Consider the following 15,951-nt stretch of genomic DNA (forward strand, 5'->3'; position numbering starts at 1 on the left):
GAACATGAATAAGGTGGTTTTTAGTCTTTGATTCTAATCACATGCTGAAGGGTGTTTTAAAGCAAAGAAACTTAGCAGTTTCCAATCTCAAGAACCATGAAGTGCTGAAACAAAAATGGAAGCTTAGTTGTTTGGGGGAGAAATTATGTTCTTGATAGTATTACTACAAAATCATTTAAGACAAACATTTAATAGGTATCAATCATGAGCCAGACATGGTGACTTTCTTTCCAAAGTAAAGTATTTCATGAAAGAAAGTAGCTCTTTCAACAGGAGGAATGGGAGGAGAAAAAAAAACCAAAAAACAACAGAAGAACATAGGCTCAAACTGAGAGTTGGACCACAGTATCACCTCTATCAGTAACTCACTGAGAAACCTTAAGGAAGAGTGTGGGATGAAGTCAGGGATTTTCAGGACTGCACAGGTGACTTACACAGGTGGAATATATTAAAACTTAGTATTTGTAATGCTGATGCATAGGAGCACATGTACCCCAATGTTCATAGCAGCATTCTCAACAATAGNAAGTTAACAATAGTAATATTTAATATAGGAATGAAGAGTAATAAAAATATATTAGATACATATTTATAGATATACATACACAAATTTTTATGCATATATATATATATACCAAATAAGATGTCAATGACCAGATTATCTGATTTCCAAAATCACTTTGCTCTAAAGTTCTGATTCTATATTATTCAAAGTACTTTAGTTTCTCTTAAATCATATTTAAAAATCATATCCTATCTATAATAACATAAACTTCCCCATATACAACAAAATTTAATCTTACAAAGATATGAAAAAGTAGACATTTTATTATTTAAATGCATCCTAGCCCTACCAACACACCCTACTTACCTGATGAAGCAGGTTCTCTCTGTATTATATGATGCCAGTTGGCATGACTCTCTCTTCCTTTTAGCTCATTCAAGAGATGGGCAAAGGGATAATCTGAGAGCCCTGTGTTGGTGAGATTAATGACAAACTTAAAGTCTGGATTCTCTCTAGGAAAATTTTCAGAATTCTTTTAATTTTACTAATTTGTATAGCCATTAATTGGTTTAGTTTGTTGATAACCATATATATTTTTGTTTATATCTATATTTTATTGTATAATTATTTTAAGAATTAACAACATAACAATATTAATATCAACAATATATATTGTTGACAACAATATATGTATTTTAGTTAATAACTATATTTTATTTTTTAATTCTTTTAAGGGACGGGTTTATAAACTAAACATTTAACTCACAGCATTATATAACTGGTATAAAAGCTACTCACTTTGTGTGTCCAGGTGATAGCAAGTTAAGAGTCTTGCTGTGCATAGTAATATGGGTAAATAGATCAAAAGGTGAAAACCAGTCCATTAAAATGACAGCTGTGGGGCTCCTGAGTGGCTTAGTGGGTTAAGCATACAATCCATGATTTTGGCTTGGGTCATAATCTCAGGTTCATGGGATTGAGCCCCATATAGGGATCTGTGCTGGCAGCGTGGAGCCTGATTGGGATTTTCTTTCTCCCTCTTTCTCTACTCCCTCTACCCTGTGCACACGTTCCCTCTCTCCCTCCCTCTCTCTCTTTCTCTCTCTCTCAAAATAAATAAGTAAATATTTTTTTTAAATAACAGCTTTCACAATAATGTAAATATATTTACTACTACTAAACTGCATGTTTAAAAATCAAATGTTCAATTTTATGTGTTTTATACCAATCAAAAAATAAAAGACAATGACTGAAATAATATATTTTATAATGAGTGTTTCTAGTTATAAATTTCATTACTTTTTAGTTTTATTTTTTTAATATCTAAGTAGCTTTAATAGAGTTTCCTTCACCTCCCCCTACCCTGAAGCTTTCCACATTAAGAAACAACCCAAAACAAGAGCAAACAAATTTACGACAGGGGAATAATGGTCATTTTTTTGTTGGTTGAAATTGAAAATATAATCATCTGAAACAGCATTTTAACTATGGAATATGAAATATCTTAGGCATTATTGTATTACTCTAAGTAGACATACATAATAAATGCCATTCTTACAAATCATAGTTTCAAAAAGTGAAGCATACATCACCAGATGGTCATTTTATAAACAAGTATAAGCAATTATAGTGCTCCTTCCTCATTCTGATCAATATTTGCTTATAAATAATGACAGAATGCAAAAGTAGAAATATGAATTTTCAACTGTTCCTTGTTTCAGTTAAGCTGCTTCTCTTTCATTCTGTGTATCACAATTCATAGAATGTAAAGAAGAGGGTAAGACGTTAGCACATATCTCTAAAAACCTCCAAAAAGGTTGCTAAGTTTCTAATTATGAAAGAAACTAATATAGCCTCATTAAAAGAAGCAAACAGTATTTTTTTTTTAATCACTCATTAATTCTTTTCTCCAAACTTGCCCTTCTAAAGGCAGTCACAGTTAAACTTGTTAGGTATGTTTCTATCAAAATACACTTCTTTATATAAACATAACATAACATTATAATGTTATATAACTTAGTTTTTAACCTATTATATAATAGATATTCTCCCATGTCAGTACATATTAACCAGCCCCTTTTGATGAATGTTTAGGCTATTTCCAATTTTTCAATAAAATTAATGCTGCATTGCACATCTTGGTTCACATATGCATTCTTACACAGTTTTGTAGACAAATACTCATAAGTGGAACTTCTATCTCAAGAGATATACAAATTTTTAAAAAGATATACAAATTTAAATTTTTGTTAAATTTGTTAAAATTACAAAATTGCTTCTCAAAAAATACTAGTTCAAACACCTATGGCTAGTGTATGAGAGCTACAGAATGGAGTGTGAAAATTGTTGGTAATGTATGTCTTTAAATTACTTTTCTAATAGTAGTTTTCAATATGAGATGGTCTATTTTTATTTTAACTCATAGGAAAGTCAAGTAGGTGAGTAGGGCATTTTGAGTAATTGCTCTGGGAACTGAAACTTATTGCCCCCTCTCCTCCCAGTAAGCACTATGAACTAAACAAATGAGTTAACTATTGTTACTACCTGTAGAGAAGTATATATTTTGACATAAAGACACATTAAATATCTGCATTTTTCTTGTAGATTTCAGATTTCCTATACCCACTTTCTGATGTCCATCGCTTTAATACCATGTTTTTAATTTTTTTGTTTTATTTATTTATTTAAAATTTTAAAAAATGTTTTATTTATTTCTAGGAGAGAGAGAGAGAGAGAGACAGCGTGAGCAGGGGAGGGTCAGAGAGAGAGGGAGACACAGAATCTGAAGCAGGCTCCAGGCTCTGAGCTGGCTGTCTGCACAGGGCCTGATGAGGGGCTTGAACCCACAAACCGCGAGATCATGACCCAAGAGTAAGTGGGACGCTTAACCGACTAAGCCACCAAGGTGCCCCTTATTTATTTAAATTTTAAATGTTTTATTTATTTTTGAGAGAGAGATAGAGACAGCATGATCAGAGGAGGGTCAGAGAGAGAGGGAGACACAGAATACGAAGACAGGTTACAGGCTCTGAGCTAGCTGTCAGCACAGAGCCCGACGCTGGGCTCAAACCCACGAACAGTGAGATCATGACCTGAGCTGAAGTCAGACGCCCAACAAACTGAGCCACCCAGGTGCCCCAATACCATGTTTTTTTAAAAACAATTCTCTTCTGGAGGTTTCAAGACAGGATGCCAAAATGTATTACTCCATATGCACTTGAATCTATATCAAACATACAGTTGCTAGTTCATTCCTAATAGTGTAATATGGCCTTTTTCCTTGGAGAAAAATGCCTTTTCCAAACCTTCTATTCTAGAATAAATATTAACATACTAATATCACCTCACATTAACATATACTTTTAGAGTTTACAAACCTCTTTCATTAATATTATTCCATTTCATTTTCACAACCAAAGTATGGTAACTGGGAAAGTATTATCTCCACTTAATAGATGAAACAGGTCACACAGTCACGAAGTAGTAGAACTGAGACTAGTAGGGCACTGAACTTTCTGCACCCTCTGTTGTCTCTTCCATGTGTATAAGAACAGCATATTCCTTTTGCAGAAATTTTACTCCATCGTGGCAAATTCACTCCTAAATTCACCTCCTAAAGTCCCTTTAGAACAAGGTAAAATATAAATTTAAAAAAGAGGGGGAAAAAACCTGCAAAAAAAGAAAATATCCTTCTCATTTTTGGTAATTTTACTACTACCCTTCTGAAGGAAGTCATTGTTTCTACTTTTAGGTAAATTGCACCTAAACATGCGTTCTGTGGCATTGTAATAAATATGTGTGATCAATTCTAAGACCAGGACAATTTAAAACTGAAACCTCGGGGCACCTGGGTGGCTCAGTTGGTTGAGCGTCTGGCTTTGGCTCAGGTCATGATCTCATGGTTCGTGGGTTTGAGCCCTGTGTCAGGCTCTGTGCTGACAGCTTAGAGTCCGAAGCCTGTCTTTGGATTCTGTGTTTCCCTCTCTCTCTGACCCTCCTCTGCTCACTCTTTCTCTCTCTCAAAAATAAATAAAACATTAAAAAAACCTGTAACCTCAATTCTGCAAGTAGATCATACTAAATGCTAATCACACAATATAAGTTTCATTGCATTTCTTATTCACATTCATCTTATTTCGTTTTCATATTTATCATATATAGGTTTCATTGTATTTTTCCCTACAACCATAAAGTCACAGGACTAATCTATTTCAGATTTTATTTTCTTATTATTGGGATAATTGCTGATCAGCTACTGGCTGATCCACAAATAAGGTGGTTTAGTAAAGAAATGAGCCTTGTCATTTTGAAAAAAAATGATTATTTAAAAAGATTGTTTTCCTTTCTTGATCCATAATGTCATTAACAGCAGATTCCAGTTTCCTTCTTAACATTATGAGCATCATTTCTTGTGTTTCCTTTAGATGTAAAGAAGGATCTGAACATTCTTAGTACCTTTTCTGATCTTTATCTTCAAGAGGGCCATCTCCATGCAGTAGAACAAATACTGCTCTGAGTATCTGGAGAACTGGACTCTAAGGTAGGCTGTATACTGAGTGTGAACTTGGGCAATATCCTTAGCTCCAAAATGAGAGGATGTATTAGTTCTAGACTATCATCCCTAGGGTCCATTTTAGCTCTAGCAGTATCACTGTAAACCCTATTAAGCAACATTTGTTGAGACAAGGCATTCTAGTGTATAGACAACACTGTGGGATTCTTTGTGGATACCTAAATAATGATTTCTCTACTGGGAGGAAACGTTTCAACAATTGTGAAATACTAACAAGCACTATGGCCCAAATCAGGAAGCATCCTGTGAGGTGGTTCAGGCCATTAGGATTTGAGGTATTATTAGGTAACAATTTCAGGGGCAGAGTACCTAAATGTTACAATATATACTGTTTAAACACATGGGAAGAAAAACGAAGTTAAACAAGAATTTGCGGCCAAAATAGAAACAAGTAGGAGCACCTGGGTTAGTTAGTCGATTAGGCCTCCAACTTCTATTGAGGTCATGATTTCACAGCTCATGGGTTCTGCCCCCAATGGGGTCTGTGCTGACACCTCCGAGCATGGAGCCTGCTTCAGATTCTGTCTGTCTGTCCGTCTCTCTGTCCCTCCCCAGCTCGCGCTCTGTCTCTCTAACATAAAATAAACATTAATTTAAAAAAATTTAAAATAGAAACAAATAAAATAATCGTAAATTTCTCCGGCAAATGCAACTCAATCCCTACATTTTACCTATATAAACCTAGGCCTTAGGTGTTTGTGCAGGTCAAGGTGGAAGTTTTTCTACGCGACTCCGCAACATCGCTGGGGAGGAATAGAAAACAGCTATACGGTATTTATATCATTCAAATCCAACCCAATAGAAACTGTCCTCGCACCAGCCAGCGAGCATCTTTAACACATTAGGTCTCTTTTGCGGCCTCCACCTCCGGTTCAGGCCTGCAAAGTGGCTGACCACACTCGCGGTGGCTAGGCAACGGTCGGAGCATTCCCCGCGGCGTCAGCCCCGCCTCTTGAGGTGCTTCCACCGCCCTGCGCCTCGAATCCCCTCCTCTCATTGGCTAGCGACGTATCAGAGGTGGGCGGGGGAAATGCGTTAGGTAGTGAGCTCACTTCCGGCCAGGGAGCGCGCGGGTTGATTCGTCCTTCCTCAGCCGCGGGTGCTCGCAGCTCGGAAATGGCGGGTAAGTTCCCGGGAAAAGTTTACCAAGGGGAGGGGGCGGGCAGGTTTAGGAAAGAACGCCGCGACCGTGGTGACAGTGCCCGCCTGGAACTTTCGGGCTCCAGCCTGGGTTCCAGAAGACGTGCTTCAGCCTGGAAGCACGGAACTCTCAACCCAGCTCCCTGTCGGCCGAGGTTCGTGCCCCCACCCCCAACTACTCGGGGTTCTGCGGCTTCTGTGAAGAACTCGGCCCCTGCGGAGGGCCGAAGAAGCCAGGGGAAAGCGTCGCGATTTGGGCTTGTAGGGTGCCAGATGCCTTGAGGCCTGTTAATCTCTTCGTCGCTCCCCCCCCCGCTGCCACAGCCACTGTAGTCTGGTTCTGTTCCCGCCAGCAGTTTTTAATGTTCAGATCTTCCTCCTCTTCCAGGTCTCCTTCCACCTTCCCCTTACAGTCAACTTCAGAGCAAGCGCATTTCAGCTTTGCCCTGTGCTAGGGCTCTCACTTGAACCTTGACTTCTTAATCTTTTTTTTTTTTTATCTCTCGCGCTTAATATTTCTAGGCTCGATTTAGATTTCCTTTGAGAAAGAAGTTCTCGCATTCTTCCTTCATCTGAACTTCTCTTAGTAGTCTATACTGTAACTCTCTATTCTGTTTTCTTTATTGAGTCTCTTTAGTTTACAGCATATAATGACTAATAATTGCCGGTTTTTTATATGTATTAAGCCTATTTTGGTGTGGTTTTCCAATTACATATTTTTTTAAGTGAGGGGCAGTTTCTACTTTTATCTTTTCCCAGTGCCTTCATAGTGGTCTTACTACAGTTTTCTGAATGTGCTGGATAGATAGGCTATCACATGAACTCTACAGATATTTAAGGAAGGACTGTTCTAGGTGGTGACCATGGGATTTTGGGGGTACACTGATGCTGTAAAAGAGGGGGGACCATATGTATTATGTATGGTGTACATATAGTAGGAATTACACCTAAATTTGAATCTCTGCTTCACTACTTAATAGTTGGGTGCTGTTAAGCAATTAAACCTCTTTTCTTTCTCAGCATGAGCTTTTGAATATGAAATAGGGCTGATATAGTATCTGCTTTTCTAAGAGATTGTGGAGATTAAGACAAAATATAATTTCACAAGTTAAATTTTGTTGGCTTGTGTTGTATATAATTCCCTTGAAGTGGGTTCTGTTGTCTCAGTTTTACAGATTAGGGTTTGAGGAGTCAAGTAATGTGCTCTAGTTCTAGTTCACAGATCCAGTAAGTGGTGAAGACTGGATTTGATTCTAGGAATTCTGATTCCAGACCGTTAATCTGTAGTACCTCAAATGCCCCCCGGTTTCTGTGTATGATGTTTTAACCACTTGTTAAAGTTCATGACCTGTCACTGTACCTTTCTTTTGTTTCTGCTAATGACTTTTTTCCTGAATTCTTACAAATTTTTATGTTCCTTTTGTCAGGAGATTTATATCTTTGCTTGACAGTTTACCTTGATAATGATTGTTATCATTTTTAATTATGTGTTACATGCATTGATGGGTGGCCAAGTTATAATAAAACCATTTGGTTGCCAGTAGCCCATAGTTTATGACTTTATACACATAAGGTTAAAAAAAAACTGTAATGCAGTGAAAATTTTCTTTTCTAACCTTATTCCCATTCCTTCTCTCTTATCTTAGAGATAGATAACCGTGGTTACTAGTTTCTTGTCTATCCTTCCTGAGATAATGTATGCATTATCAGTTGATGGTTTTTTAACAGTTGATATAGAGTACCCTGGGTAGAATTTTTCCAGTATTAGAGATGAAATGATATTGTAATTATCAAAGGATATTCTCACTTTGTTTCTTGGTGGAGCAGTGGCACCCTTTTTATATTCTAAAAAGCTGCTTAGCTATAAATCCTAGCAGGTAGTATATATTAGTACTAAATATAAAGAAAGGTCAAGAGTCTGTCATATTAATTTTCAGTAAAGCAAGCCTAGGTCATACGCTTCTATCTCACAAGTGATATTTTTCTTGTTTTTTAATGAGGCAGTCATACTCAGTACATTTATTTAGGAGTATATACTTTTATGATCTATTAGCATGTTTTAAATCTTAACTTTTATTCTACCTCTAATAAGAACTCTCTTTGTAAGGTTGACTATTTAAACCACTTCCAATGAGACCTTTTAAAAACTTTCCCTTAGGATTTGGTGCTATGGAGAAATTTTTGGTTGAGTACAAGAGTGCAGTGGAGAAGAAGCTGGCAGAGTACAAATGTAACACCAACACAGCAATTGAACTAAAATTAGGTATGTATGCTATTTCCAAGTGGTATTATATATGTACTGCGTGTTCATATAGCATCTTTTTTTTTTTAACTTGAAGTAGAATTTTACATAAGAGGAATTGTTCATGTAAATGATTTGTTTTCTGCATGTATTGAACACATTCTGATTTTATTCGGTCTTGATTTATGTTATGGAGTGGGTAGATGTTTAGGAAGTGGCAGAGTGTGGCAAATAAGAAGTACAGTATAGCAAAAAATGATAGATGTGAATGTTCACAGCCTCTTAAAAACATTTATCTTTACATTTTTCTTATAAAAATAGTAGACAATAAGTGTTGGTGGATGTGGAAAAACACTCGTATTGCTGATAGGAACTACTTTGGAAAACAGTTTGGGAAGTTCTTAAAAAGTTAGATGTACTATATGACCCAGCAACTCTACTGCTAGGTATCTATCTACTCAAGAGGAAAGAAAACGTATGTCCAGGTTTGCCTGGGCAGCTCAGTCAGTTAAGTGTCCAACTTCAACTCAGGTCATGGTCACACGGTTTGTAAGTTTGCGCCCTGCATCAGGCTTGGTGCTGACAGCTCAGAGCCTGGAGCCTGCTTCAGATTCTGTGTCTCCCTCTTTCTCTGCCGTCCCCTGGGTGCACTGTCTCTCTCAAAAATAAATAAACATTTTTTAAACATTTTAAAAAGAGGGGTGCCTGGGGGGCTCATTCGGTTAAGCGTCTGACTTTGGCTCAGGTCATAATCTCATGGTTTGTGGGTTTGAGCCCCATGTCGGGCTCTGTGCTGGCAGCTAGCTCAGAGCCTGGAGCCTGCTTCAGATTCTGTGTCTCCCTCTCTCTCTGACCCTCCCCTGCTCATGCTGTATATCTCTCTCTCTCTCAGAAATAAATAAAACATTAAAAAAAATTTTTTTAATAAAAAATTTTAAGAAAGAAAACATATGTCCATACAAAAACTAGTATATCAGTATTTATAGCAGTGTTATTCACAGTAGCCCAAAAATGGAAACAATTCAGATCTCCATCAGCTGGTAAATGAATAAACAAGTAGAATGTATCTATGGATGGAATTCTGCTAGACAGTAAAAAGGAGTAAAGATCTGATACATACTATACAACATGAGAGAACTCAAAGACATTCCAAGTAAAAGAAAAAAATCAGACAAAAAAAGCTAACATACATTATGGNGGCAAATCCATAGACAGAAAGTACAATGGTAGTTGTCAGGCTGGGTATACAGAGAGAATGGCTGCAGATGGGCATGAGATTTCTTTTGGGGACAATGGCAGTGTTTTAAAATTAGATTGTGACAGTGGTCACACAATTCTAAATTTACTAAAAATTTATTGAATTTTATGCTTAAAACAAGTGTTATTGTTATGTAAATTATACTTCAATAAAGCTATTTTAAAAATTGTTACATGCTCATGAATTCTGGTTCCATCACATTTCATACTTGAATATCCTTACAGTGAAGTTAATAGTACTTACTTTTATAGTGGTTGTAAACATTAAATGTGAAGTTAAGTGCATAAACATACTGACTTTTAGAAATTCTCAATAAATATTAGCTTCCATTAATTTAAAACAGTAGAAACATAACAAAAATATAAAGAAAGTGTTCCTCACTACAGAGATAATACTTACCTAGATCTTTTTTCTTGTGCGTACACAGATTTATTTTTCTAAAGCCAGGATCCTGTTGCAAGGATGTAAGTACTTGTTTTCCATAGTGGTTACTCCATCTTGCATTCGTGCCAACAGTGCACATAGGTTCCAGTTTCGCTACATCCTTGCCAACACTTGTTATTTTCTGTGGGTTTTTTACTGTATTTTTTTACCTGTCTTTTTTAATTTGACAATTAAAACTGAATTTTGATTCTAAGAAAAGTATATCCTTTGTAGCTAAGTGAATCAGCCCTTACTTTATCCTGTATTGCAAATATGTGTTTTTGTCATGTCTTACAAAAAGGCCCTCCTACTCTAAGATTATAAAGTTTATCCATTGTTTCTTTTCATAATTTTTGGGTTTTTCTTTTTTAAGTGGAAACTTTGACACTTTCTTGCTATAAGGCATGAGGTAGGAATCCTGCTTTGCTTTCTCAGATGAGTTAGCTAATTATCTACTTGCCACTTTGTCTTTTCATGAGTGATTTAAAATTTCTCTTTTAACATACTAAAGTATCATAAAAATCGTATATCTTTTGTCCTTGTGCCATTTGTGTAGTGCTGTTAATAAGTGTTATGATCAATATATGATGTGTCTAAGCCCCCACTTGTTATTCTTTAAGAGTTTTCCCTAAGTTTTCTCTAATTCTGATGTTCTTCTAGATGAACATTTTATCAAGTTTGAAAAGACTTTTTGTTGATTTTTTTGTTTTGTTTTGTTTTTACTTGAGATCCTGTTAAATCAGGTTTCACTTAGGTACAATCAGCATCCTTACATTGTTGAGTTTTTCCTTTTTTTAAAAATTTATTTAATGTTTTTTAAAATTTATTTTTGAGAGAAAGAGAGACAGCATGAGCAGGAGAGGGACAGAAAGAGAGGGAGACACAGAATCCGAAGACAGGCTCCAGGCTCTGAGTTAGCTATAAGCACAGAGCCCGATGTGGGGCTTGAACCCACAAACTGCGAGATCATGACCTGGGCTGAAGCTGGACGCCCAACTGACTGAGCCACCCAGGCGCCCCGAGTTTTTCCTTTTTAATGGCAAGAATATTTTTCAGGATGCCTGTGTCACTTAGTTGGGTAAGGATCCGACTTGGCTCAGGTCATCATCTCATGGTTTGTGAGTTCAAGCCTTACTGCTGTCAGCACAGAGCTCGCTTGGAATCCTTGGTCTCCCTTTCTCTGCCCCCCATCCCACCCCACCCCGTGCATGTGTGAGGAAGGGGCATACCATCTCTCTTTCTCTCTCCCCCAAAACGAAATAAAACTAGGGGCACCTGGGTGGCTCAGTCAATTATGCATACACCCTCAGCTCAGGTCATTATCATGCAGTTCATGAGTTTGAGCCTCATGTTGGGTTCTGTGCAGACAGCCTGGAGCTTGCTTCAGATTCTCTCTCTCTCTCTCTCTCTCTCTCTCTCTCTCTCTCTCTCTCTCTGACCTTCCCCTGCTTGTGCTCTATCTCTCTCTGTCTCTCAAAAATAAACTTTAAACAAAAAAATTAAAAAAATAAACATTAAAAAATATAAAAAAAGGAATATTTTTCTATTTGGGTCTTTTTTATGTCTATTTTTTAAAGACTTTTAAACTTTATAGATGGTAAACATTTCTTATTAGGTTTATTCCCAGGTATTTCATCCAAGTTGTTGCTATTACAAATGAGATCTTCTCTTTCACTATGTTTTCTGTCTTTATTGATAATGTGTGAGAAAACTGTGGAAAATAATTTTTAATATATATTTTTCCCCATTTTAAAATTCAAGTTACTTAACTCAGGTTCTACACGTACACAACAGAACTAAAACTGACTGGGTTATTTGGTCATTCTAATCCCTTACAGTTGTAATAACTTGCAACTTCAATCCAACCTTCCTCCCTCCCTCTTTGATTTCAGCCTGCCTGTCTCATTTCCCTCCCCTTCCACCTTGTCGGACATATGGTTATTGAAATGTATGTTTCAGGCATTGTGCTAGACACATGGGATAACTTTAACTCTTGACTGCATACCCATAATTCCATTAACTTTTATCCTGAGATTCTTCCTCTTGTAGAAGCTCTGTTCACTTTGTGTGTGAGGGATTGACAGACCCATTTTTTTAAGAGGGTTGGAGCTTTGGGGTAGATTACTGTACAAAGAGTGAATCTTTTTTTCTATGTTTCTCTTTAACCATTTTTATCTGTACAATTAAGTAGCTTTAATTGCATTCACGATATTGTGTGACCATTAGGTTATCTTTTTCAAAATTTTGTCATCACCCCAAACAAACTTTGTGCCTGTTAGGCAGTAAATCCCCATTTACTTTTCCCCTCCCACTCTTGGTAACCTCTAATCAACTTTCTGTTTTCTATGTATTTATCTGTTCTAGATATTTTGTTTAAGTGGTATCACAGCAGTATTTGTCCTTTTCTGTGTGGCTTATTTTACTTAGCATAACGTTTTCAATTTATTTCCCTTAGCAGATATTTCATGTTGTAGCATGTATCAGGACTTCATTCCTGTTCATGGCTGAATAATTGTCTATTGTGTATATGTACCACATTTTGTTTATCCATCTGTTCATGGACATTTGGGTCTTCTTTTTTTAAGTTTATTATTTTGAGAGCAAAAGAGAGAATTCCAAGTAGGTTCTGTAGTGTCAGTGTGGAACCTGATGTGGGGCTTGAACTCATGAACAATGAGATCATGACTTGAACCGAAATCAAGAATCGGATGCATAACAGACTGAGCCACCAAGGCTGCCCCCATCTAGGTCTTTTCTACTTTTTGGCTATTTTGAATAATGCTACTATGGACGTCAGCCTATGGGTATCTGTTTGAGTCCCTGTTTTCAATTCTTTTGAGCATATAGCTAGGAATAGAATTACTGAGTATGTTAATTCTTTAACTTTTTGAGGAACTGCTAAGTTATCTTACGTAGTAGCAGTACCATTTTACAATCCCACCAGCACAGTACAAGGGTTCCAATTTCACCACATTATCAGTGCTTACTATTTTCTGTTTTTTTCTTTTATTATTATAGCCATCCTAGTAGATATAACATGACATCTTACTGTGATTTTGGTTTACATTGTTCTAATGATTAAAGATGTTTAGCATCTTTTCATGTGTTTATTTGCCATTTGTATATCTTTTTTGTAGAAGTGTCTATTCAAATCCTTTGCCTGTTTTTTAACTGGGTTGTCTTTTTGGGTTTTTTGGATATATTTTATTATTATTTTATTTATTTTAAGAGAGAAAGCATGAATGAGGGAGGGACAGAGAGAGAGAGGAAGAGAGAGAATCTCAAGCAGGCTCTGTACTGTTATGCAGAGCTGGATGTGGGGCTTGAACTCACAAACTGTGAGATCATGACCTGAGCCGAAATCAAGAGTTGGACACTTAACTGACTGAACCACCCAGGTGCCCTGTCTTTTTTTTTTTTTTTTCAGTATATTAAAAAAAATTTTTTCATGTTTTGTTTTATTTTTGAGAGAGAGAGAGAAATAAGACTACGAGCCAGGGAGGATCAGAGAAGGAGACACAGAATCCAAGGCAGGCTCCAAGCTCTGAGCTGTTGGCACTGAGCCTGATGCAGGGCTTGAACCCATGGATTGTGAGATCATAACCTGAGCCAAAGCTGGGCTGAGCACAATTAAGTGACTGAGCCACCCAGGTGTCTGTTGGCCTGGTGGCTGATAATTTTATTGCCTTCTCTTACTTTTTGGGGAGTGGCTTCAGCTGATTTTTTTTCAGGCCTATCTGATCATTTTCATAAATTCACTTTGTTTTTGATATATATACCTCTTTGTTCTTTTTTCAGATTGCATTGTCTAGCACTTTCAGAACAGTGCTTAAAAATGGTTACAGTCATCTCTATTCCTTAATTTAGTGAGACTAGTTCTAAGTGTTTCTTCACTAAATATGAGCCTTGTTTATTACTTTGAAGAGTACTTTGTCTTGTTTTGCAAAGAGTTTTTATTTAAACATCCATATTAAGAGTTTATCAAGTGCCATTTTGGTTTCCATGGAAATGATTTTGATTATATTATATAATATGCAAATGTTAATAATACATAGTATTTAATATGATAGATTTTATTATTATATCTTTGTATGTCAAACCACCCTTGCATTTCTGAAATAAATATCTTGAGACATTTTAATGAACTGATGAAGACTATTTTATATTTAAATATTTTTATGTTACCACAACTTATAGATGAGATTGGTCTATGTTTTTGTCCATTGTGCTTTCTTTTTAGAGGAGGTGAAGGTCAGCTTTTGTATTCTTTGTGACTGTTTTTCTTGGCCTTTCTATTTTACCACTCCCACTCTCACCAGTTTTAAAAACATTAGATTACCTAGTGGTTAAGGCTTAAAAGAAGTCACCTTAATCATTATGAAGAGATCACTTTATGCCATTTAATGATATTTTTTTTTTTACAATTTAGATTGCATTTTCAGGTTTTGTAGTTTCATGATACATTTTTTGACCCTTCCATTTATTTTTAACTTGTCATTCCTTTTAGATGTGTCTTTTATAGAGTACATACTTGGATTTGATTGCATAGTTTTTGTTTTACCTGATAATTTCATCTCCTTTATATTTATTGTTTGTTGCTTTTGTTGTCTTATTTTTCTCTTATTTCCTTGCACTTTATCATTCCTGTCTTTAACCTATGTAATATGTATTTTGTTTTCCCTGACTTTGGAGTTCTCCAGTATACTCTGTTTTAAATTCTATGAAAAAGCCATATAATGTATTGTTAAAATATGGTATATTGTTCGTTCTACTGAGATTGTCTTTGTATTTTAAGTTCACTTAGCTATACTTATGTGGCAGAAATTTATCTGGGCACTGGAGATAGAGCAGTATACAGATAGTTTCTCTTTTCATGGAGCTTACATTCTGGTTATGAGTAAGAGACATAAATACATGAAAAATTGTGATTTGTGTTATGGAGAAAATACAGGGTAATCAGGTCCTACTGCTAAGGTGACATTTGAGTATATAAGAAAAGGAATGAATTTGTGAGCAACGTAGATATCTCAAGTAAGATTGTTAACATACAGGAGAATGACAAGTGCAGAATGTGCTGGATGTGTTCAAGGATTATTAAGGAAGCCATTGTGACTGAGAAGGATAGCTGGAAGAATGAAGTATCTGGAAGCCAAATGATTGAATCATTTAAAAATGATTTGAAGGAGGAAGAGGTAATCAACTATGTCTAATGTTGCCGGTAGTCTTATAACATAAGAACTATTGGGATTTGGGAATTTGATAAATTTTTTTAATGAGGGAAGTCATAGGATCTAATACTTTATGGTAATTTAGAGAAATTAAGAGGAGAGCAATTGGAAGTGGAGCGTAGACTATTTGAAGAGATTTTCTCAGAAGTGGAGTTGAGAAATGGGCTAGAGGAAGACCTAAGATAAAGTTAGTTAACTTAATTTTTCTTTTTATTTATTTAAAAACAATTTTTTTTAATATTTATTTTTGAGAGAGAGAGAGCGAGCAAGCAGGGGAGGGGCAGAGAGGGAGACACACAATCCAAAGAGGACTTCAGGCACCGAGCTGTCAGTCCAGAGGCAGACACGGGACTTGAACTCATGAATGGTGAGATCATGATCTGAGCCAAAGTTGGACACTTAACCAGCTGAGCAACCCAGGCACCCCTATTTTTGCATTAAAAAAAAGTGTTGTACAATTTATATACATTGAAATGTACAGTAAGTATATGATTCAGTGAAGTTTGAGGTTTCCCCCCGAGATGGCTGCTTTTTGGGGGTTTTAAATTAAAATCCAATTTTGGGGGGTTGATACATGCAGCA

The 15,951-nt window shown here is 36.3% G+C and overlaps 1 protein-coding gene across 3 annotated transcripts in view; it reads left to right on the plus strand.

Annotated features, from left to right (window-relative positions):
- Positions 1 to 6,144: 6,144 nt before the first annotated feature.
- Positions 6,145 to 15,951, plus strand: part of HAT1 (histone acetyltransferase 1) — a 66,637-nt gene continuing 56,830 nt past the window's right edge. Inside the window, exons 1-2 of one of the 3 annotated variants that reach the window (XM_077751193.1) lie at positions 6,145 to 6,201; positions 8,377 to 8,481. In XM_077751193.1, coding sequence (XP_077607319.1) covers positions 6,195 to 6,201; positions 8,377 to 8,481 — 112 coding nt within the window. In that variant the 5' untranslated portion in view covers positions 6,145 to 6,194. Of the gene's footprint in view, positions 6,202 to 6,290; positions 6,374 to 6,533; positions 6,607 to 8,376; positions 8,482 to 15,951 lie in introns of those variants that run through there. The other 2 variants (XM_077751194.1, XM_077751195.1) reach the window with 2 other exon arrangements.

Source organism: Crocuta crocuta, unplaced genomic scaffold, assembly GCF_008692635.1.
Source record: "Crocuta crocuta isolate KB4526 unplaced genomic scaffold, BGI_CrCroc_1.0 scaffold219, whole genome shotgun sequence".
NCBI lineage: Eukaryota > Metazoa > Chordata > Mammalia > Carnivora > Hyaenidae > Crocuta > Crocuta crocuta.